This window comes from Anguilla rostrata, chromosome 8, assembly GCF_018555375.3.
Source record: "Anguilla rostrata isolate EN2019 chromosome 8, ASM1855537v3, whole genome shotgun sequence".
In the NCBI taxonomy this organism is placed as follows: Eukaryota; Metazoa; Chordata; class Actinopteri; order Anguilliformes; family Anguillidae; genus Anguilla; species Anguilla rostrata.
In genome coordinates, this window is record NC_057940.1 from 40252005 (window position 1) to 40273862 (window position 21858).

General features: G+C 48.3%; 1 protein-coding gene across 1 annotated transcript in view; it reads right to left on the reverse strand.

Moving 5' to 3' along the window:
- Positions 1-21858, reverse strand: part of trappc9 (trafficking protein particle complex subunit 9) — a 307504-nt gene that overhangs the window by 225854 nt on the left and 59792 nt on the right. The window contains exons 10-11 of the mRNA XM_064345606.1: positions 16500-16626; positions 14451-14596 (exon numbers count right to left, since the gene is read on the reverse strand). Of these exons, the coding sequence (XP_064201676.1) occupies positions 14451-14596; positions 16500-16626 (273 nt within the window). The remainder of the gene's footprint in view (positions 1-14450; positions 14597-16499; positions 16627-21858) is intronic.

Here is a 21858-nt window from a genome sequence, read left to right on the forward strand (position 1 = left end):
ATTAAATCACGTTAACGTTTAAAGGTAAGTGCTTTCGAGAACTGGACGAAAATGCATCCCTTCTGCCACACACGCTAAATGATGGGGGAAGAAAAATAAACCGACAGACAAATGGAGAATTTTTAAAACGACGTAAATCTCAGACCGCTTCACGTGTGAATGCAGCAGCTCTGTCCGTGTTCACGGGTCTCACGCCTATGTAAATATCTATACTGTCCTGCTTAATACGATTTATTACCAAACACTCAGGTCTGACGGGGTTTATAATACTGAAAGGCCCGGTCTTAACACTGAATACGTTTCTGAATTCTGCTTGAAAATATGCCTGCTTTTCGCTAACGTAATCAATTAGCCCGTGTGGCGCACTTGGAGCTGATAAAAACCAATTCATTAGACTTGAAGTCAAAACAGCAGATGACACAGATGGAGTCATTTTGGGTTCGCTGTTCAATGATCAACTCAACCAATCTGTGCTGCGATAAGTACCAAATATTCTCACTGAACCTCACTGTCACGCCGCCAGCGTGACACTCCTGGGAGCTGCAGTTCCGGGAAAACGTTGGTTACCACATGGAGAGAGAGAGAGAGAGAGAGAGAGAGAGAGAGAGAGAGAGAGAGAGAGAGAGAGAGAGAGAGAGAGAGAGAGAGATGGAGAGAGAGAGAGAGATGGAGAGAGAGAGAGAGAGAGAGAGAGAGAGAGTGCGCACCCACACCAACACAAAATCAAATAAACTAACATTTGCACCCTTCCCCTTTATGGGTTCTGGGCAAAAACAATAAACTAAAACAACAAACTAAAGTAAGCAAGACAAAAGAAAGCAAAACTGAGCAGCAGGCTATCGGCTCACGATTCATAGCTGGTCCGATTTTCAGCTTACCAGCTCCTCGGCGGTGGGTTTGACTTTCTTGTCTGGCTGGGACAAACAAAACCCGAAACTAAACTAAATGAAAATCAAAACTCGTTCTCTCGCTGTGTGCTCCCAGTCACGGCCCCTAACTGTGGAGAGGAGCACACCTTTAAGCAGCTGTGCTGATTAGTTAACACAACCCGGGTGCGTGTGCCCTCTCAACCAGCCGACCAATCCGGTTCACTGTCAGACCAAATCCCAGACTTACAGATCCACAAATGATTTACTGGAGGCCGCCAATGACAGACAAATAGATAGGAAATGAGAAATTATTACTTACCATTTGTCCGGCTTTTATATATTGATTATTATTTGCCAACATTAGGGTATAGGTATTATGCTCTAAGAGAATACATGCCAGGGCTGGCTGAAGCAAGGTTGTGCCAGACATCGTTATGCAGTTTCACCCCTAGAAAAAGCAGAGAAATTTAAACCCTTTACCATTGTGATTATTTTTATATTTACTGAGCTTGACTGAGGGAAGATAGCAGTGAGATCGGGCTGGATTTGCTCAAACGATTTCTTCCGTCTGGAAACCACATGAACTTCCCATAATGATAAGAAGTCTGTTGTGTGAGCCAGGGTGAGCAGCAGTGATGGTGAACCACGGTCCTCCTGCAGAAGAGCTGTGTGAACCCAGTGACATAGAGACAAGCTGTGTGAGACCAGGCCTAACACAGAGCTGTGTGAGACCAGCCTTTAACACAGAGCGTGTGAGACCAGGCCTAACACAGAGCTGTGTGAGACCAGGCCTAACACAGAGCTGTGTGAGACCAGGCCTAACACAGAGCTGTGGAGACCAGGCCTAACACAGAGCTGTGTGAGACCAGGCCTAACACAGAGCTGTGTGAGACCAGGCCTAACACAGAGCTGTGTGAGACCAGGCCTAACACAGAGCTGTGTGAGACCAGGCCTAACACAGAGCTGTGTGAGACCAGGCCTAACACAGAGCGGTGTGAGACCAGGCCTAACACAGAGCTGTGTGAGACCAGGCCTAACACAGAGCTGTGAGAGACCAGGCCTAACACAGAGCTGTGTGAGACCAGGCCTAACACAGAGCGGTGTGAGACCAGGCCTAACACAGAGCTGTGGAGACCAGGCCTAACACAGAGCTGTGTGAGACCAGGCCTAACACAGAGCGGTGGAGACCAGGCCTAACACAGAGCTGTGTGAGACCAGGCCTAACACAGAGCTGTGTGAGACCAGGCCTAACACAGAGCTGTGTGAGACCAGGCCTAACACAGAGCTGTGTGAGACCAGGCCTAACACAGAGCTGTGTGAGACCAGGCCTAACACAGAGCTGTGTGAGACCAGGCCTAACACAGAGCTGTGAGAGACCAGGCCTAACACAGAGCTGTGAGAGACCAGGCCTAACACAGAGCTGTGTGAGACCAGGCCTAACACAGAGCTGTGTGAGACCAGGCCTAACACAGAGCTGTGTGAGACCAGGCCTAACACAGAGCTGTGTGAGACCAGGCCTAACACAGAGCTGTGAGAGACCAGGCCTAACACAGAGCTGTGGAGACCAGGCCTAACACAGAGCTGTGTGAGACCAGGCCTAACACAGAGCTGTGTGAGACCAGGCCTAACACAGAGCTGTGTGAGACCAGGCCTAACACAGAGCTGTGTGAGACCAGGCCTAACACAGAGCTGTGTGAGACCAGGCCTAACACAGAGCTGAGTGAGACCAGGCCTAACACAGAGCTGTGTGAGACCAGGCCTAACACAGAGCTGCAGGCAGAATGCCATTAAGCCCAGATGTGGTTAAAAAATGAAATCATCAAGCATTCATAGTTTTATATACTTATATTATAATAATTCAATTGTGGAAAAATGCATGTTTTTGGATTACAGGACTGCATTTAAGACCTCCGAAGGGCGCAGTTCTCTCACAGCTTCCTCCCCCGTTTTTTAAAACTATTTTCATTCCTCTTTTTTTTTTTCTTTCAACCCTGCTTGGGCGCTCAGTAACTAGCCCTCCGGCATCCTCCAGAAACTGGAGAGCCATGTAGGGGGGCCACTTTCCACCGTCAGCACCCCAGCCGTGCGGGGTTCCTCACCGAATTGAGACCTTCCACCGCGAGCACCCGAGCGGTCGCGAAACTGCGGCTCCTCGCCGAAACGTGGCTCGGTGGCGTGACCGAAAACGCCGCGGCCTGAACCGCAAGCACATCAGGTGTCCTCGTGAGGAGCGGCCTGACAAACCCCCGCCGAACGCCCCGCAGGCGGGAGGATTTACGGAGGCCGCGCTCCTGCCACGCACGGGGCAAATCACCCGCAGTCGGAGACGGGCAGCCGTGAGGCCGACGAGCCGAGGGAGGGAGGGAGGGGGGGAGGCCGCTCGCAGCTCCCCGGCCTCTCTCCCAGCCGGCCAATCAAAGAGGGGATGGGCGTCGGGTGAGGAGGGCGGGGCTCGCGCGTTTGACTGGACGGCCAGTTGTCCGAAGACGGTGAGTAACGCCTTCGCGAGTAGGCGTGGCGCGTCCCTTCTAGCATAAACTGCCCCCCCCCTCCCCACCCCCCCACTGCCCATGGGAACCTCTTTTATTTCACGTTCAGCGTACCGAGCTTCGGCTCGCATTTCTCAACGGGATGACCCTCCCGCCTCGCTACTCAAAAAAAAACTACTCACAGGGAACAAGCAAGTCAGAATAAACACAAACAGCCATCCCGTGTGGGGAGCTGCGCTCACACTCCAAGCCGAATTGGTCCAGTAAATTTCCAACGTATAAAAACGCAAGCTACCCAAAAGGTCCGGGACAAGGTGAGCTGCTTAGCAAGCACCATAAAGCAATAAGGGCAACAAAAAAAAAGGAGCTGAATAATTTAGAGACCAAACAGAAGAGACAAACATACAGAAGCTAAGCTAATGAGAACAAACAAATGAGAACGCAGAAAAGTTAAACGGGGAGCGGAAATTATCAACAAGGCTGCTCATTTCGTATGAGAAGCACGTTCGCTGAAAGAGTCGAGTCCAGACACCCAACCCGCAGCTAAGTGAGAGAGGTTAAGCCTTAATGCAAAACAGACGCAAATCAGCGGCTCCGCGGCGCTCTCCGAAGCCGCGGCCGGGGGCCTCTCCGGAACCTTCCGCTGATTAAATGCGTCGGACCTCTTCCCCCAATAGGGGCGGCTAAGCGGCCCTATTTCGTTTGCTTCTCTAAATTATCATTGGCCCGTCGGTTCCTCCGGTCGGACGCCGCTCCGCAGGGTGTAAGAGCGCGGGGCGTTCTCCCGCGCACACATTTATCCACTTAATCCCGACAATGGGCCCGCGGCCAGGCTAATCCGCGGGCCTGAATAATGCATGGGCACGGAGCGGGGGGGAGGCGGAATGCTAAACACGCCGACACAGGGTAACCCCGCGCGCCGGGATGCGCCGCGCTAACGCCGCCGGCCTGCTTCGCTCATCCAGACGCCGCGGCCGTTACGTTCCGGCTGGGACTCGCAGTCTGGCGTCTCCGTCTTAATTAACCCGAGCGCTTGGGCGGGAGGAGGTCTGTGCGTGCGCACCGCATCCCCTACGCGCCATAACCCAACACACCGCACACCTACACACCGCACACCTCTACACACGACACCCCTACATAACACACCGCTTCACACCACACCCCTACACAAAACACCGCTTCACACCACACACCCATACACAACACACCGCTTCACACCACACACCCCTACACAACACACCCTTGCAGACCACGCTCCTACACAACACACCGCTTCACACCACACACCCCTACACAACACACCCCTACACAACTCGCCTCTACACACCACACCCCTACACAACACACCGCTTCACACCACACACCCCTACACACCACACCCCTCCACACCACACGCCCCTACACACATTATACTGATATTATCCCCAAATTTCCACCTCGCCGCAGATGAAGTTTCATATGTTGGGCAGACTTTGACCAGCTTTGGTGCAGTGAGGGAGGGTCAGGAGGACACAGTTTAAATAGAAGATCACACCAAAGCTGCTGGGCTATATTTCTATAAAATCAGAGGATATAACATAACGGCAAAAATGTGAGTTATGTTGCACTTGGGTCGGACTGCAGTGCCTCATTTGTCACCGTCGCAATGAGAAAGGGGCTGGTTTCTTCCTGGGGAGCAGTTATAGTTGTCCATCAGTGGCTGTGATGAGCGAAGTGGAGGAACGGCGTGCTCTGCCCGGAGTTCGGACGGGCAGCTTGGCACGCCGCTGGCACACACCCTTTCACCGGGCAGGGGGATTATTGGAAGGGTCCATATCGTACGGCCCGCGAGGGCCGCTTTAAATCCCTCAGCCTTCCGCCTGCCAAAGGCCGTTAAAAGGGCCGTTACTCCGGGCCCCGCTGTGACAGGTGGCTACTTCCATTAGGGGAAAGAGAGAAGCCTCCGCACCCCCACCTACCCCCACTCTCTCTCTCAGTTTCTCGCCCGTCAGCAGTTTTCCTCCAGTTTCCAGACCCCGCTCTCTCGCTCACTCGCCCACCCGCCCGAGGTCTCGGGAGCACACGCTTCAGTTAAGCCGCTTTTCCACCGCACGGTACCGGGTCGACTTGACCCGACTCGACTCTACTCGCTTTTGGTACCAGGTACTTTGTTTTCCACTGCAGATAGTACCCCCCCAATCAATGTAGCTGGTCGTCATAGCGACGCTGCATGAAACTGCCGTTTCTGACCAAAACAAGTATCTTTTCTGTGAAAGAATGCAGGGGACGACCCCTTCCCTGAGGGCCGACATTCGCTCGACGGACGACGCGACGGTGTGTTTCTCGAGTCGCGTCCCTCCTCCGTAGTGAGCTTCAGCCCAATCCCTCCATTATGGTGAAACGGGCCTGGAACTTCAACCGCCTCACATCTGTAATTGGCGCTAATGGTCGAGCGCTCTCGTCCGAGGAAAATCAATTATGCTCCCTTTCAGCGGGAGCAGTTAAACACAAACTGCTCCATCTGCCGGCTAACAACCGCAAGCTTTATGGTCTCTCCTGATCGTCGCAGGGGCCCGGCGAGTTCCCCTATCTCTTCGAGGCACTCGCAAAGATCAGCAAAATGGATTTCTCAAAGCCGAAAGTAGAATGTGAAAGGGTACACGGAGTTCATAAAGGGACAGTCTCCTGCCAGCGATGAATTTTAAAATACCGGCAGGCCGGCATCGGAAAGTCAAATCAAAATGGCTGACAAAGTCAGACGTCTGAAATGTTCTTGTGCGTTATAGGCACCGGGAACCGAAGGTTATATACAAGGAAAGGCACATTTCGCCGAACCCGTCCGGTCCGCCATCGGAACTGACCAGTAGGAGGCGTGAGAGCGAGGAGAGGTCGGAGATCGGAGAGACGAGATGAAGAGCGAGCCGTGAACCGATCAGCGGGATCCTGGCGAGGGAAAGAGGCGCGGCCCGGCAGTAAAGTTCATTCAGCAGCCAGCGTCTGAGGCTCATTACGCAGCTAACGAGCGATACTTACTGAAGGTAAATGTACCGCGCGAGCCGAGCGACTGCACAGTCGCGCCTCTCCACCACCACCACGGCGGCGTGTTGGCGTTCGGGGATTCGCAGATACGTCTCGGGTGGGAGTCCCGCGTTTGGCCTTTCCAGTCTCTCCGCTCCCGAGCGTGAAAAAAAAAAAAACCCCCCCCCCAAAACAAATAAATAATAAAATGTTTGGAATCAAACACGTTCCACCAGCCATCTGTCTGACGCTGTTTAGCAGTTCGCAGTTTATGGTTATGGACCGCAACGCTGGCTGCCGGATGTAAAAAAAAAAAACCCATTTATTTTACCGCTAGCCGTGGAAAAGAGCGAAGTTGAGAAGAGAAGAGGGGGGGAGGAGGAGGAGGAGGAGGAGAAGGAGGAGACCTGGAGCTCCCCTCCGCCTCCCCGGCCGCCGCTCGGTCTAACGGAACGCGTGGCGGTACTTGAGCGCCGGTGCCGTTCCAACCCCTTCGTTTACAGTCAACCGCTTTTACGAGGCGGCCGCTCCGACACGTCCCCGATTTATCGGCAAAGCTCCGCCCGTCGGCACGCGCGGAAAGGCGCGGCTCGGCGCCGCAGAAGGACGCCCCCTGTCCTGCAGTAATCGGGGTCAAAGCCTCACTTGAGCGTTCGACGCCGCTCGCAATTAGCCCCGCGACGGGTCCGCATCCAGCAGCGTCTTATTAACACAAAAACGACTGCTGAACAGAACGCAAGGCAGCGCTTCCCCGTCAAACTGCCTTACTGTAAACAGCGCTTTCCCTACAGCACGGCCTACTGTCCCGTGCTGTCCCTGGTCCATCTCAATGCACAACTACGGGGCCTGATTTACCTTCAGCACATGCAAAACCCTTCAGCACAGGCAGCGCTAATTACACAACCAATGAATGGAGCAAAACAAGTACCATGACCAATCAATGGTAACGTTATTGGTTTTGCAAATGCTGAAAAGTTTTGCATGCGGTAAGGTGTTAGTACATCAGACCCTATGTCTGCAGACAGGCACAAATGTTTAGGAAAAGTGCTGCCTCTCTTCCAGTAGTTATCCATTTCAATTTAAGCAAGAGGTAACCTAGAAGGTATAAATATTGGTTTTGTATTGATACCAAATGTGACACATGATACAGAATTATCTTTGGGTTCCTGGGTGTCTTTGGGGAGTATGCTTATCTTTGAGTGCTGGGTGGGTCCTGTATTCGCAGGTCCAAGCCTTATTAGCCGACTTTGACATATAGAAAATAAGGAAAAGGTTAAAGAAAATAAGTTTTTTTTGGAAAATGGAGGAGCAAGGACCCCCCAATGAAAATAACAATAAATCACGATAACAATGGCTTTTTAATAACACAAACCCCAATTATTTATAATCAACAGGGAGCCTGCAACAATATTGCAGAATTAAAACTTAATAAAAGCCAGAAACACTCGGTCTGCCAGGACAAAGCTCCCATCTCCGCAGAGCACACATCCGTTTAATCCCGTCTTTTTTTAAATTAGAGAGAAACAGCCAAATTAAAGCAAACTTGGCACAACTTTAGGGCCTCTGGCTGGAATTACCTCAAGGCAATGTGTGCAAATCTATTCTCACACTCAGATGTCTCAGATGTAATGTTTGGCATGACTCAAACAGAAACATGGGGGCTTAAATCATGAAAATTGAAAAAAGCAAAAAAACGTATATTTATTTATTTTATTTTATTGCTTAGTTTCCCTAGTTTCAGGTTTGACGTCAGTGACTAGGAACACGAGGTTAAGCCATGCTGAAAACTATTACCAGGCCAAAGGTCTGGCATCCAGAAGAAAAGGTATTCCACATGTGCAGGTGTTCGCTTGGCACGGCGTGACTGTAAATTCGTTCGGCCGATGAGCAGGACTGCTTTCCCTGTAGCTGCTGAACGGGCAGACGTGTTAGCGTGTTAGCATCCAAGCCCCGCGCCGTCAGCGGGGCCCGAGTCCTGCCGCCCACAGGAATCGCAAATTGTGCCTGCGCCCGCGCGCGGAGCGCTTCAGTCGAAACGTCCCGGGGGCCATTTTACACACCGCACGCCCCACGCTACGCGGCACTCGGGACAGCTGACAGCCACCGCAGGAGAGACCTCTCGCTTCTGACCACTGTGAAATGGCAAGAAATCATGTCGCGCGCCACAGAATATCCGAGAGCTCGCAGACCTCCGGCCCAAATTTTCGCGGCGCCCGTGGTGCAAACTCCACAGACACAGAAAATACACACATTAGGCCTCGGCCCACTCTCTGCTGACACTGGGCTAACAAAGAATACAGGCTGCGCAGTGACATCAATGCAGACGCAAGTGGATACCGCCAAGAGCGATTACGGAAAAGCCAATCCCCTATAATAGAATCCGCCATTTTACGGCCGTGCATCAATCTGTTTTATGGAATATGACGTGACAAAATTGTCTCGGCCCGCAATCGGCAAATTTCCAGCCCCCTTATAAGTTAAGAGTCTCCATCAGAAGGAGAAAAAAGGATGTTGTAAACGCTAGAAAGATTTCACTTGGCTAGCCTGAAGAGAAAGGATTCTCCTCTCCAATCACGTCTGCGGCTGACGCTTCTCAACCCAGGTTGATCTGCGCATGAGATCTGAGGAGAGGACTTCTGCTACTTTCCTACTGATAAACACAGGTGGATGGGGGTTGGGGGTTGGGGTTTGTAAAACACCTATTAGCGTGCGTTTCATTTAAAATGGCGTCTGCTTTAGACGGTGTAGAAAGCAGAATGTCAGCTGTTCTATTTCACAGCTGTGAGATGTAGTCAGTAAGCCTGACGAGCAAAGAGGAAGAGACTCAGAACCAGGCTGCGAGTTCATAGAGGTTGCTGCCAGCCAATCAGAATGCAAATTGTGCAAGACAGGCTGAAGGAGTGCATATTCTTTGCTCTGAGCCGTATTCCTCATAACCATTATTCATATGTTCCATATTCCATAATACTGTGATATTCTTTCACAATAACGTCCTGGACTACCACATTATTGAGGGCCTGCCCAGTTACATTAGTTTTCATTTCTCATTGAACATAGAAATCCTACATTTCACTGAAAAAGAGGAGAACCGTGCAGAGACAGCAGACTGGCTGAATGTCACTGCATGTCAGATCTATAACTGCCCCTCCCAACACATGTCAAACTGCTCTCAAGGACAACTGCTGCAGCCAGTATGAATTCTTATTTTAGCCAGGGGTTGCAGCCTTGCTTAATTTCACCCAACACCATCTTAAATTTGAGGTTCTGCACTCAAACTTCAGTTGCTGTAAAATGTAGGGTTCTGCTGGAATTCGACCGCAGAACGACCGCATTTCCTCCCATCGGCGGCTGACAGCGGGACGCGGTGGGTTACGCTCGCACTTCTGCGCGCTCCCTCGGTGGCGGTGACGATGACATCACCCCCGTCTCCTCACGCAGCTAGTCGGCAGACGGCGGAGGTGACGCTAATGCTAAGGACGAGAGCGGGGGAAAGAGCGGAGAGAAGGAGAGTTCACCACTCCCCCTGCCCCCCCCCCCCCTCGCGTCTCTCCAGAGCGGTGACGGGCTCGCTCGTGCCTCCGCCCAAATTTAAAGCCCGGGACGGCGCGAGATATTTACGGGCCCGCCGGCCCCTCTTAGGGCCGCCAACGGGCGCCGTTCCTCACCGCCTGAAAGATTTTGTGTCGGGGGGGGGGGAAGTGAGTGGCCTGCCCGCCGGCTCGGTGGAGCGGCCCCCGTCTCCGTCCCGGATGAAGGATCTCCCTCGGAGAGGGGGCCGCGCGGGATTTAGTGGCGGGCGTGGGCGATCCGGGGCCCGGACGCGGAGATAACGCGCCTCGATTACGGGGGCGGTGCGGGGGGGGAACCCGCGTCAGACCCCCTCATAAAACAAACGGCCGTGAGTAACTCAGAGCGCCGCGGCCGCGGTGCGGACGGAGGGAAGTTTCTTTAAGAGCCTCCCCGCGTCACAGCCCGAGACAGAGCTGTCCATCACGCCTCCTGCCCGCAGCGAAATTACACAGATGAATCAGCGGCCGATGACAAGACCGCATAATTAAGTCAGACCGAGAGAACTACAAATAGTAAAGTTGCCAGAAAAAAATGAAATGATGATGATATCAGCGTATAATATGCGGAATGTATCAGTAAACAATATACAATCCAAGGGTGACAATATCCAGCATAATGTCTAGACCATAAAAGCTTGCATGACTCTATAATTTTACATAGAGAGAATGTAATATACACTACCGGTCAAAAAGTTTTAGAACACCCCCAATTTTATTGAAATTTAAACAGTTCGAGTCCAGTGAATGACCTGCAATGGTACAAAGGTAAGTGGTAAACTGCCAGAGGTTAAAAAAAAAGTTCAGGTTACCAAAAACCGAAGAATAATGTACATTTCAGAGTTATAAAAAAAGGCCTTTTTCAGGGAACAAGTAATGGGTTAACAACTTACATCTTTTCTGCAGCAATGGAAGTAAAGTAAACCTTGAAAGTTGATGCAAACAATTCCTGCAGATGTCCCAACTTTTGTTGATTACTTACAAACCCTCTGTCTGTATAAAATCAGTGTTGGAACAGTCTGTGTTACTACACACTCTGAAGCATTATTTGGACAATATTGCACTGCAGGAAGTAGTATATTGCTATTATAATGGCGAGAAAAAGGTAATTAATAAAGGAAGAAAGACAGACCATTTTAACCCTTAAAAGTGTAGGTCTTTCCTTTAGAGAAATTGCAAAGCAAGCCACGGTGTCAGTGAGTAGTTTCCTACACCATCGAAAGGCACTTGGAGGAAACTCTGACAGGAAGAGGTCCGGCAGACCCAAAGCTACAACAGAATCAGAAGACAAGTTTCTGAGAGTCAACAGCTTGTGTGATAGGCGGCTCACAGGACAACAGCTTCAAGCACAGCTTAACAGTGGTCAAAGTAAGCAAGTCTCAGTTTCGACTGTAAAGAGAAGACTTCGAGATGCAGGTATGACAGGTCGAGTGGCAGTACGAAAGCCATTGCTAAAATGGCTAAATAAGAAAAAGAGGCTTGCCTGGGTCATGAAGCACCAGAAATGGACTACTGAAGACTGGAAGATGGTCTTATGGACCGATGAATCAAAATTTGAAATTCGGTTCATCACACAGGGTTTTTGTACACCGTCGAGTAGGTGAAAGGATGGTTCCTCAGTGTGTGACACCAACTGTCAAACATGGAGGAGGAAGTGTGTCGGTCTGGGGCTATTTTGCTGGACCCAGAGTCGGTGACTTGCAGAGTGATTCAATCAAGCTGGTTTGGGATGAACTGGACAGAAGTGTGAAAGCAAAGTAACCTACAAGTGCAACACACTTGTGGGAACTTCTGCAACGGTGTCAGGAACTTTCTGAACAATAACAATATTTTATTTCCATTGTAGAAAGAATGCCACGAGTGTGTTCAGCTGTTATATCTACAAAAGGTGGCTACTTTGATCAGTTGAAAATTTATATTTGTGTTGAACAGTATGGTTCCATGATTTCTTTTTTTATCTCCAACTGTTTAGTTTTCTATGCTTTAATTTCAGAATACATTGAGACAACTGTGTAAATTTCATTAAAAACCGGAAAAATGGAGGTGTTCTAAAACTTTTGACCGGTAGTGTACATATTTACTATCATTGCCAGATTGCCAGTCAATCCCTATCATTTCTTTATTTATTTAGGCCTTATTTTAGCAGGAAAGTCCGATTGAGATAAATGAGCTCTTGGGATACCACTGGTCAGACTGCTTAAGTGTATTTGTATTACTAGTAGTACAGCATACACTGTACTGGACTGAGCTGGCTGACCTGGACTGACTGATTATCTATCCAAGACTCACTAAATTGCATTGGACTAATGTATTAGATTAAACAACCCTATTATATTATAATACGATACATTACCATACATAATGTCCACTGTATTGTATTATATTGTATTACGCTATTATATATTTCGTCCTCATTTGCCTTTATTTATTTATTGACTAATTTATTAGGGGAAATTGGAAAAACCCACTTTTAAAAAAATGTCGTTGCATTTTTTATGAGGTGCAGCAATTGCAATTTCACGGGTGAATACTAATATCCGATATTTACCCAGCCATACAGCGCCTGCTGTTCCTCATACAATCATGCGGGCATTTTCCTGGCAGTGGTACCTTCCGGAATTCCTACCAGCACAGTCACTTTCTGTGGGAGTATTACACAGGCTCGGCGCAAGGAAATTCTCTTCTGGAGTATAAAATATTTAATTAGGCTTCAAATGAAAACATCTTATATCTTGTTGAAATGAGTTTAATTTAGGACTGCTTAATTATTTCTGTGCCTACACGAGTTGCATCAAAGATGCCTCAACTTTTGATACGCAAAATTCATAAGCATTCCAACTTCGTAAACAGCCTCCCTCTAGAGAAGACTCCTTCATGTCAAGGTGCAGGAAATAAGAAATGGTTGCCAGGTTCCAGTTGATTTCACAAGGGGGGTCCCAAGTGGAACATTACAAATGAAAATGAGGTAATACCCCGAGCCCAGCATTATTACTTATGAGACCTCCACCTCACAGTCTTGCAGAGTGTAGAGCTACAGCAGTGATGTCTCCTGGATTTTCCCAACAGCCTCTCATTTTCTAGAAAGCGTGTGCACCTTCACAGCGAACAGCCAAAACAGAAATGCTCTCAAATATTTAAAAAACAAGAGTGTGATTCAGCTAGCCCGTCTAAAGGAGGCCACATTCAGCCAAGTGGGTGCCAAGGCTAATTTTTCTCAATGTTGCTGTTTTCATGTCAGAATTTTTTTAAGGTCATATGTGGGGTTTAAACTTGTATTAATTTCAGATACAGGGTGTGCTTATGCAGACATTGTAACAAGGAATACCGTACAACCATTTCCCTGCAGGAATTCTGGTAGGTACCGTTTAGGTATATGGATGAGCCTCCCAGGCTCAGATCGAATACAGACCATGCCGGTGCTGACCGTGGCCGATAGCTCCATAGGTGATGCACTATGGCCGATTGTGTCGGCCAGGGTATGGGAGGGGTCAGTCAGTTCGGTGTCCGCATTCATAGGCATCTAGCGACCCCTGCTGAACTACATGTGAAAGCCATATATGAAAGGTCCTCCTCCGACTGCACTCTGCGAGCTAAAGCTGTAGCCAGCAGTGCAATAAGAAGAAGTTGGTAAAACCACATGTTTCATTGAAGAACCAGGGATGTCTACACTCTCCTGAATCGGCAGTGGGGTTTGTGTCTGAAGATGATTGGCCATTCCAAACTGGGGTGGGAATTAGATATGCTCAGCCCCAAATTGGGCACCAGATTATTATTATTATTATTATTTTTAATGTATAAAAATAAAAAACAGACTGGTAAATGGAATGGGGGTTGGGTTAGGGTACTCCAGCCACAAACGTGGTAGTGCATCCTTTTGTTCTCACGCCGGTTAAGTGGATTTAGTCAGCGGTGTGAAGTGCGACTGTAAACAGCAGCAGACCAGCAATGTTCCATTTAAAGAGCCGATTTTTAAATGGAACAAAAGGATTAGCCAGATATTCCCTGCAGGCTCTTGGATTGTGGTTTCAGGTTATCGGACACACTGCGTAAACACGCCCTCTGCATATGCGCTGGACGCGTCCGCTAAGCTATCATTACATTCAACAGGGGGAGAGAAGCACAAAATAAATTACACATGGAAGTGGGGGTGGTTGGGAAGTGACAAATAACCTTCAGATACCTGGAGGTTCAAGCTCAGCCTCCCTGGAAAAGGAAACTGTGAGCTTTCAGCAAAATTGAGCCTTATGAAAGAATGTGGGAGAACGGGGCATACTTTAAAACGAATCACAGCTTAGAACGGCTAATGCAGTCAAAATGAGCCCTTTTGTGCAGAAGAAAGAACAATTCTGGGTTACGATTCTGTACTCCCACCACTGGAAAATGTGACGCTCAGAAAAGTTATCTATAGCAACAGGAGTTAGGTTTTCCGATGCCGCACACCCACAGAGGAAGTCGTCTACCTGACTCAGGCTGAAGGGTGGGGGGTAGGGGGGTAGGGGTCTGAGAGTGGGCGGGGCTTCTCTACTCACCGATCTTCTTACCGCGCTCCTCCCCGCGGTTGTGCATGATGATGGGCGAATAGATGAACGGGCTCTTGGTGGCCATGTTCTGTCCCAGAAGCCCCTTCACCTTGTGCGGCCGCAGGATGAGGGGCAGGTTGAGGAGCTTGACCGACCTGTTTCAGAGGGAGGGGAGAGAGAGGCGGGCTGGGTTTGGGCCGGGTTTTTCAGAACAGAGCGGCTATCCAAATGCTATTTCGCATTAAGGACGGCTCTGCTGGACTAGATCCGTGCGTTCTTCTGTATGCATTAGACTGTCTGCTATTTCAGATTGGTCCTGTTCCTCTGTTCCTGGGGTCCCCTGCATACTGCATGAATCATTTCAACAAAAGAAAACCACAATATGAAAGTTTTATAAGATGAGAGAGAGGGAGCATCGAAATTACACCCTACAGAACCCCTCTGTGGAACAGACAGGGCCTCCCTGCCAATCAAATCCCAGCACTTTCCTCCCTGATCCCTGCCACGTGACACTGCTGACATGGTGCTACTAGCTTCGGATAGAGAGATTCAGATTTCTTCTGCTCTTCCCCTCTGCGTCTCTTACGACCGAATGGCAGGTAGACAGTCCCCCGGTACGCCCCCCTCCCCACTGAGGTGCTGTAGTTGAAGGTGGCCCGTTTCCAGCGCATTCCATCACTGCTAAACTGAACGGGCCTCTCTTGTGCGCTCTGAATCACGGCCGCGTTCTCAGGGCTGTGAACTGCAAACGGGCTCGTATCACACAACGGAGCGCGGGGGGGAAGCCCAGAGGAGAGAGCCTCAGAGCTCCGCCCGCTCTCTGAACCCGCCGTGGGAGGCCAGATTAACCGCTAACTCCCCGCCTCAAGCATCACGCAATTACTGCCTCAGCTGATGGAGAAATGCACCTACAGCCACAAAGTTATACATTTAGCATTTATGCATTATATTCATGTGCAAGTTTTACTAAATAAAAACTATTTTTGACAGGTCTGTTTAAATCCCCCAAATTGGACTTCCAAATAGAAGTCTCATAACACAGTGGTGTTAAAAACAATGGTACATTCCGATCTATATCTCCATTCAAGAATATTCTGTTGGCATTAAAATTCACCTCAAAAACATTTCTAAAATGGTCACTCTCTTTCGCTCTCTCTCTCAATTCAACTTTTTATAATTTCCTTTATTATGCCATTAAACAGTTATTTCTCAAGAAGGAAAATCGGTAAAACTTTCACGAATGTAGCATTTAAATAATTTCATCGTGCCAAATGTTCATCCGTTTCACAAAAAAACACAAACTCATTAAAAACCACTGAGTGTATGTATGCATGAAAAACTGCTCCCACGGCAATTCACCAGATTAGTCACAATGAGGTTCCCCAGCGTTCGCGAAAAGGTCTTCGGAACAAGTAATCAAATGGCTGAAAAAATGAAATCAGTTCAACTTGTTTAATATTGTCGGGCTTTTCATAAGAGGAAATCTGTTTATCCTTTATGTGAACCTTTCGAGAAGCACCTCCATTTGTTATATTAATTCCCTCAGGCAATATACGACAACTGGGAGAACAGACAGATCCAAATGAGCTTAAATACAGCAAAAAAAAGCACAAAAAAGCAAAAAAGAAACCATTTAACTCTGCACAGCTGCAGAGAAACCATCAATTACTCCAAGTTGGGGCTGTGTGACAAATGAACAATAGTCACTTATGCAATAAGCAATGGGAGGCAGTGCAATCATTATCTCCACAGTCCTCACAGACTAAAAATACTAGGGAGCTTATATAATGGGAGCCAAAATGGCGGCAAATGTCTCAACGCGCCATCAGTAAACATGAGGGCTGTCTGCTGCATTGGGCTCTCGACGTGCTTGGACCGTAACGCACAAACAGATTGCCCGCGCGCTCGCCAGATGGTCAGCCGGGATATTTTTAGCAGCGAGAGTTATGCAGGCGCCTTCACGGCTGAACTCCGGAGCGTTTCGACGTCGCGTGCGAAGGGAACGCCGGTTGGACGGGAACGCCGGAGCCGACCGTCTGGTCGCCGCGGGCGACTCACCTGACGATGGGCAGCTTGCTGAAGGGGACGGGCGGCAGCTTCAGCCCGTCCGGCAGCGCGATCACCTCCATGCCCCCGGGGCACTTGGACGTGTAGTTCTCCAGGCTCTGGGTCACCTCCTTCTTCTCTGTGGGGGGGCAGGAAAACAGGAAACGGTCAAACAAAAAAAAAATGGTCACCCTTACCACGGCCTCTGTCCCATGGCCAAACTGAACCAGCTTCAGCATTGCGAAGCAACTCCGCAACCCCATAAAAACCACCCGAGTCATTTATCTGCACTTTTCCAGCAATAAGTTTTATCGCCTGCACTTTTCCAGCAGTATGTTTTAGGGGCGGCCGTTCCGAGGGCCTAGAAGCCCTCCGTCGAGAGACCGTATTTAATTTCATTATTTGTCGCCGTTTGTTTAGTGTTGCTTTTTCAGCGGCGCTTCCGCTTGGCAGGGTTGACCTTTGACGGTATATCAGATTCTAACCAGCGCAAATGACCGCGTCCCAGTAGATCATGGGGAAGGCTTTACACGGCCGGCTCTATTTCACCCCAGCCTTCAGGTGGGCTGCCATCCTTTTATAGCTGCGTCTTACGCAGCCTTAAAGTGTTTACGGCCGCTCCGTGTCATCGCTCCCCGCCGCGCCCGTCCGTGCATGACAAACACGTCCCCCTGACTTTTTACGCTGATGCGCATCACGCTGGAGGGGGTTATGTCTGGGTGGGGGGGGGGATTACACTCCGCCCACGAACCTACGCGGTACTCACTGCGTATTAATAGTCACGGGCGGGCGTTGGAGGACGCGAGAGGGTGTTTCACCCGGCTGACGAGGGAAATCACGAGAGAAGGTGTGCGGCCGCCATTTCCCTGTCAACGTTTCCGCGGACGATCGGCCGAGGCCACTGATGCGCTGCGGCGGGGTCGTGGTTTTAGAGTTAGGGCGCCGCGCTTACCGCTCACCGGCTAAGGGAAACACGGAACGCAAATGAACACGCCTTGACTTCCTTCTCCGCGGCTAAACGCGTTGCGGCGTCACACGCCTCCCCTTCATGGCACTTCCCAAGCTACGCCCGTTCACAGGAATAAGAGCAGAGCGAAGAGTGGAATTCTGCAGCCAATTCAGAAGGCCGCTTTTACACCACCGCTTAAATAATGGGACATGATTGTGGATCTTTATATTTATACAAGTGTATTTCTGCAGCATAACCACAAAACAATCTTTGGGGACTGGATGCACAGCCAATACAAATCTCCTGCATTGAAAATGAGGTGAAAAACAAAACACAGTACATTTTATCAAATGGTCCCCGTGGTATTCATTCCAAAATCCTATACCTGCCGCAAAAACCCACAGGGCATTATGCCATCGGAGAGCTGAGCTACATTTTTGTGTCATGGCAGACTATTTGTTTTGTTCACTTTTCTGGAAAAATCTGCTGTAAATGCAAGAATGTTACTGAGGTTTACCAAGCAACTTTTACCACACTCCATCCTCACCCTCCTAACCATTATCCAAGCATATTTTTTGTGAAGGTTTTACATGCAGGCCCTGTTCATCTGTACTACGATCACTCCATTTTGATTCTGACAATCATTTTTCAAGATTTCAATACTTTTCTGGAGATCAGTAGTATCCCCTGAGAAGAACCTCGGATATATGAACCTCAGGGCTTTGAATTGACTGGTCAAATAGTACAGACCAATTGTAATACAAACAGTTACACCCTTTCAAGCCCCTTAATATACAATAGACAATGTCATCAAAACTCATAAAATGGAAACAGGAAATGTTTTCCATTGATATTTTAAAAAGTGGAAATATTCCACTTTTCCACTCCCGCTGTAACAGCTTTTTTGGTTTGTCTAAAACCAGCGAGTTGGAAGCAACTTTGTAAGGAAGTTGCCGTGTAAACAATCGGTTAACACATGTTAAAATGAATCTCTCACCAGAATCATTTATTCATTAGCAACACCAGACCAAGCTCAATTTGAAGCTAGGCAGTCAGAGGCTGGCCGTGTAGCTACAGACTGCTCCCTTTCAGTGTTCAGCATTCCCACTGATGCGGTCTTTCATGACACGACAAGAACAACCTCAAACTCGCTTAGCACTCGTCTCCCTGTGTATCCTTCTGCCGTTCTTTCTGCTGAATAGCTTCGCATGTCTCTTTCATCAACAGACATGAGCAACATTCTTCTTGACATCATCTCATGACATTAACAGTTTGTATTATTAACATTGTTGAGCAGACAAGATGGGCAGCATTTTTTGCTACTCGTTCTTGACTCAGTGGGGAGACCCGTTACAAGTCCATAAGGATTGCTGGCCTGCCTGCATGTGTGCTTTGTTCTGTAGTTGAATTATTTTTATTTTTTTTCCTTAGGTGGTCCTTTTATTTGCTGAATAAATAACACAAGTATAATTAAAATAAACGCTTCTCTGGTGAGTATGTTTCGAGTATGTAAAAGAGCTGCTTTGGCTATTAATGCAATATAACGTATTGCTTTTGTGGGAAACTTGTTGTATTTCATTGGCGTATTCACTTTCAGTAAAGAGCCACTTTCCTGGGTATACAACAGTGATAATAAATCAAATAAAACAGGCTTTGAAAAGATACTCTTCTTTGTTCACTCTATTGAACAATTAACCGCGACAATAAAGACATGATACTTGTTCACCACTTTCTCTCAAAGCTCTCGAGAGTTAACTGCAAAACTCAGTTTTAACCGCAAAGACCCTCTCACTGGGAGCACTGTCATCGACAGCCATTCCATTTTACACAAAAAGGCAACATTTTCACAGATAAACTAACAGTAGCAGTATGAACTTGAGATTGGTCCAGTTTTCAGCAAAACCAAAGGCAGGTTTTCACTGAAGAATGTTTTGGTTTTAATGACTATAAGGTCCCAGTTTTAACTGAAATCTGTCCTTTTTCACCCAAGGCATGACCCATTTTCACTGATAAACTTCTAGTTTTAATGGAGAGAGGGTCACTTTTTTCAATGAAGTGCTGGAGAAATACCTAGAAGTCCAAGAACTCAAATGGCAGCTGTGGAAGATTTGTGTACAGAAAGGCTTGCTTTCTGGACCTAGGGTCTGATCAAACCTGTAGTTAAAAGGTTAAAAAACTGAAAACCTTATATAAAAATCAAAAACTTACGTTTTGTGTTTATTTTTCCCCCACTAAAAAATATTTAATAACTTTTTTCATTAAATAAATGAAACAATATTTTTTAAAAGAGTTTACTCAGGCTCCCTTTGTCTAAAATTACATTTTGTCTGAAGATCTAAAACCATTAAGTGTGACAAATATGGAATAATAGAGGAAATCAGCAAATACTTTTTTATGGCACTGTATAGGAATAATAGAATATTTCCCAGGTGTGAATAAGTTGTGCCAATGACAAACAGCCTTCTAAATAACAACCTTAAACAATCACCGCCACCATTATTTATTCATGTATGGCGCTGTCCTGCAGTACGGACCGCTCGCTCTGCCATGTCAGGTTATTGCATTTGTTTTACTACGTCCTGAAGCCAAGTCTGAAAGACGGAAAACAACTCACTGACGGACAATAACGCATTTCCACGGCCTCGCCCCGCCGAAGCCTCAGCCAGGCGAACGGGAGCTGGAGAGAGCGGGAGAGACTTCGCGCGGAGGCACAGAGCGGCGCAGCACGACGCCTCGAAACCGCCGCCGCTCCCTCCCCCGAGAAAAACCTCCGCCGCTCATTAGGGTGGATTGGGGTAATCATATTTCAGTGAAATATGCCTGCAAAATGACTGCAATTCACTTCGCCGCAAAAAGACGGGGGAGGGAATAACCACTCCCCCTCCTCGCATATCATTTTATCAGCGCTGCCTATTAAATGAACATAATGTTTCGCAGAAAGCTAGTGTTAACAGCCAGCCTGTCGAGCGCGGAATTAAGATGGCATGATTGCAAGTTTGCTACCCATCTTGTTGAAGTAAATACCCTGTACACATCCATTTTGTCTTGCATTTTACGTGTTCATTAAGACGCAGGATAAATGTAAACATACTTTCTCACATTCATAACCAAGATAAAAGAAGATTTCCTTTTAATGTAAAGTACGACATTTATAAACGTCATTTTTGGGAGGCAGGGTAGCCTAGCGGGCAAACAGGGATGCTGACTTGCATGTGGGGACATAAAGGTCCCTTCCTGAAAAGAGAGAACTCTGCTATTGGCCCTTGAGCCCTAATTACTCTGATTGGCAGCCCTCTACCAGACGCACACCTGATTGGTTAAAATCAATTTGCGTGATTTCTATGCAAAAAAATGGTCTTGCATAAACAAACAGGGCAAACCACATCGATCTGTTTATTTTGGTGCTCTGTTATATATCTGTTCATTTTGGTTCTCCACATTATTATTAGTAAATGGTGACTTTTACTTAAATATACAGTATGTCTCATCACCAGTATGCCACTTCCACATGAGAAGCATTACATTACAACCAATGAGCATTCCTCTTGCAAAGTTGTCATGGGCAACAATGGCCCTAGGATCTAATAATGTCAAAAGCAATAACTTAACCAAGTTCGATTCAAATCTCCATTACTTTTCAGTTCTCAAACACACCTATAGACACACCCATGGGGCCACGAACATTTACGGCACACGTCAGATTCAATGGAAAAAAAACGTACAGCTGGAGCTCGGCACAAACTCTCCGGCGCAGAGCTCTAATGGGCTGCCACGCGACCGGTTCCTATGTCGGCGAAACGGCAAATGAGAAATGCGCTCAGACGGGCGAAGCTCGCCCCGCGACTCACAACCGCTGCGCAGCTCCGAGGCATTAATCATCACCCCGCGAAAGTCCGAAAGAGGAAGAAAGAACGAGACAGAAGGAGCGAGACCCACGGCGCTCTGCGGAGCTCTGTCCAGAGCGGACGGGGAGCTTTTATTCCCCCCCTGAAACGAACAGGGGAACAGAGGCTGAGGAGGCCCCAGACGCAAGCTGACAGGCGGGATTCTGAAGCCTGAGCGTGCCGCAGCGTTCCCCTCACCTGGCAGCTCGAGGGGGTTTGACAGTGAGGGGCGTCCGAGAAAGAAAACAAACGCGCCAGCCAGTAATGCTGGGCAAAGACAAATCTAAACAATGTACGACTGAATTCGCTTTGGCCACAGGGAGGAAATTTGCTTTGCGCTTTGGATGCTCCGAGCACGGCAGAACGCAAGCCGCCCGATTTCCCATGACTCTCAGCGCCATCTGCATGAATGGCATTTACAAACGTCAATAATCAAGCAAACTGACATCCTTAATGATGAAAATGGCTCAAGTGAAGCAGTAACATGGAGTCGAGGAATGCACACAAAAACTTGCACATGCACAGGCTTACCTTTCTC